The sequence below is a fragment of the Aquarana catesbeiana genome, linkage group LG11, assembly GCF_042186555.1.
Source record: "Aquarana catesbeiana isolate 2022-GZ linkage group LG11, ASM4218655v1, whole genome shotgun sequence".
In the NCBI taxonomy this organism is placed as follows: Eukaryota; Metazoa; Chordata; class Amphibia; order Anura; family Ranidae; genus Aquarana; species Aquarana catesbeiana.
Genome location: NC_133334.1, coordinates 2,729,059 through 2,731,731, shown reverse-complemented (window position 1 = coordinate 2,731,731; position 2,673 = coordinate 2,729,059). Strand labels below are relative to the sequence as shown.

Below are 2,673 nucleotides of genomic sequence, written 5' to 3'. Positions count from 1 at the left end.
GGAACAGTCATTCCAAAGACTGAGGGTGCTGAGGATCACCTGGGAGAAATCCTAATGCCGCGTACACACGGTCAGACTTTTCTTTTACAAAAGTCCGACGGACGCCGACGGACTAAAGCTGTTGGCTGACAATCCGATCGTGTGTGGGCTTCCCCGGACTTTCAGCGGACTTTTTCAGCCTCAAATCCGACGGACTTTAGATTTGAAACATGCTTCAAATCTTTACGTTGTAACTACGACGGACCCCGAAATCCGCTCGTCTGTGTGCTAGTCTGACGGACAAAAAAATGACGCATGCTCATAAGCAAAAACTAAACGGAAGCACTCGGTCTAGTAAAACTAGTGTTCGTATTGTAGGTAGCACATTCATCACGCTGCAAAATCTGTGATTGTTGAATGCAGCGCATTTAATGTCTTTTTTTACGAATGCTATAAAGAACGAAGATGTTTTGCTGTTCATATTCAAACAGAGTTCTCCCAAACTGATTTCTGGATTCTTTTTCTCTTTGATCTCATGAATGATATAGTATGCTTTTTAAAAACAATGTTTCCATACTAATAATACTTGTTACACTTGTTTTTTTTTTGTGGAGTCATCTTTTCTTGTAATTTTTATCCAGATATTTATTTTATGATTGTTGTTGAACTTCTTTTATGTTTATCTATGTTTTTTTTAAATTTTTTGGTGTTTGTAAACTTATCACAAAGAACCATTTTTTTTTTTTTTTTGTTTTGGTGTTTGTAAAGTTACCACAAAGAACCCTTTTTTTTATATTGATTTTTTCTTTTTTGTATATAAAGTTAACCCAAAGAACTGTTTTTGGTTATGTATCTTTTTTTTTTAAAGTTACCACTAGAACATTATTAACATTATTAATGTATTTTTGGTGTGTTTTTACAAACTCATTGAGATTGTTGTCCCTTGTTAATTTGACATTGTGTCTAAAATCAATGATTTAAAATAAAACACATAAAGTCTTTTCATAAACTCAAAAAATATCCATTTATTCATGGTCTAAATAAAATAAAGAGGAAGTCAACGCTGGAAAAAGTCTGTGGACAAGAAAATTGGGATCTTGAGGAGTCTATATAAGAGGGAGCACAATCTGGTCCAGGAATCCCAGAGATCAACAGCACCAGCAGATGATATAGATGTCCCCAGACTGTGGTCCTACAACAGCCTGCGTCTTCTGTCAGACCAGACTGAACCCAGGTCATCACTTTCTTCTCTTCACTGTAGCCTTCCCTGCAGCCTTCCCTGTAGCCTTCTTTGGAGGCTGTGGCTCTGGTGTTTCAGTTGTGGCAGGAGGAGGAGGAGGAGGAGGAGGAGGAGGAGGAGGGGGGGCTGCCTCATGTAGTTGGGTGTTTCTTGTTAGCGTGCCCTGCAGCCCCTTCTGGATTGTTTCCCCAAATAGTCGTTCACAAATGAGGCGCTGCTCCCAATCCATTTGAAGAAGCCTGCTGGCTAAGTAGCAGCCATAGGACTCTTCCGCTTCGGGGGGGCTCCTTAAAAAACAGGTGGCCTCTTGCATAAGGTGCAGGGATGCCTCCTGTGTGACCGTCCCCTTCCTGGCCCTTTTTTTTGGAAGGCGGAGGGGAGGCACTTGGGATTCTGTCAGGCTCCTACTGGGCCCAGCCACCTCCTGCCTGACACTGGGTCCAGCCTCCTCCAGGATGATGGAGAATCCGGCCTCCTCCAGGCTGTCCATGGGCCCGGTCTCCTCCTGCCTGCCACTTTTCCCACATTCTTCCTGGATGGACTCATCCTGTGTATAAAAAAAGGACATAGTTTTAGTATATTTTTTTGGGTTCATCAATGACACACAATTTGCTTCTCATGACTAGCAAATTCAATGTGAATACATCTCTTTAATAAAAGAGACTAATCAGACACCCTAATTTTTTGAAGCAGGTGCCAAACATATTTAGCCACTACTGTCAATTGATATGTATACATAATTTTGAGGGCAAAATTATTTTAATCAATTATAACATCCAGTTAACATCATTAATATTAGGACAGTAAATATTTGTTAAAATAATTTACCTGACTCCAGATGGTCATATCCGGTTCATCCAGGATGGAAGACCCAGCTTGCTCCTCATCAGCCTCTGCTGGGGTGGAGGGAAGGGTGGAGGGAAGGGTGGAGGGAAGGGTTGAAAGTGATGCCCTGGCTTCAGTCTGGTCATCAAGAAAACGGAGTTGATTGTAGTACCACAGCCTGGGTACATAAACATCATCTGCTGATGCTCCTGATCTCACGGATTCCTGGATCTTGTTATGCTCCCTCTTATACATGTTCCTCAAGACCCCAATTTTCTTTAACAATGTCTCCATTGTTGCTTCCGGGATGGTCGCCTGGACAAATGTCAGAAGTCTCTCCAGCGTTGACTTCCTCACATGCTTTAAATAATACTGAGGGTGTTTCACCTCCCACAAATTCCTCATCTCTCTATATTTAGAAATAAAAGCTGTAATGAAATCTGGATCCTTAAATAGGGGATTCATAATGTCTGTAAAAGATAAAGACACAAGACAAAAAACACTTATTAGGTTTCTGCTAAACCCTCATCATCCTATCCCTATGTAGGCCTCATCAATCTGTCAAGCCATATAGGCCGCTTACTACAAAGTCTTGACCAAATGTATAAATTAAAACTTACCTTTGTTTA

At 41.1% G+C, this 2,673-nt stretch overlaps 1 protein-coding gene across 1 annotated transcript; it reads right to left on the bottom strand.

Moving 5' to 3' along the window:
• Positions 1–490: 490 nt before the first annotated feature.
• LOC141112924 (uncharacterized) lies at positions 491–2,406 on the bottom strand. The gene is made up of 2 exons (XM_073606030.1): positions 2,048–2,406; positions 491–1,766 (listed from the first exon to the last, which is right to left on the bottom strand). Exons 1-2 carry the CDS (start codon positions 2,336–2,338, stop codon positions 1,218–1,220), a joined length of 840 nt encoding a protein of 279 aa, XP_073462131.1. The 5' UTR covers positions 2,339–2,406; the 3' UTR covers positions 491–1,217.
• Between the last annotated feature and the right edge of the window lie 267 nt (positions 2,407–2,673).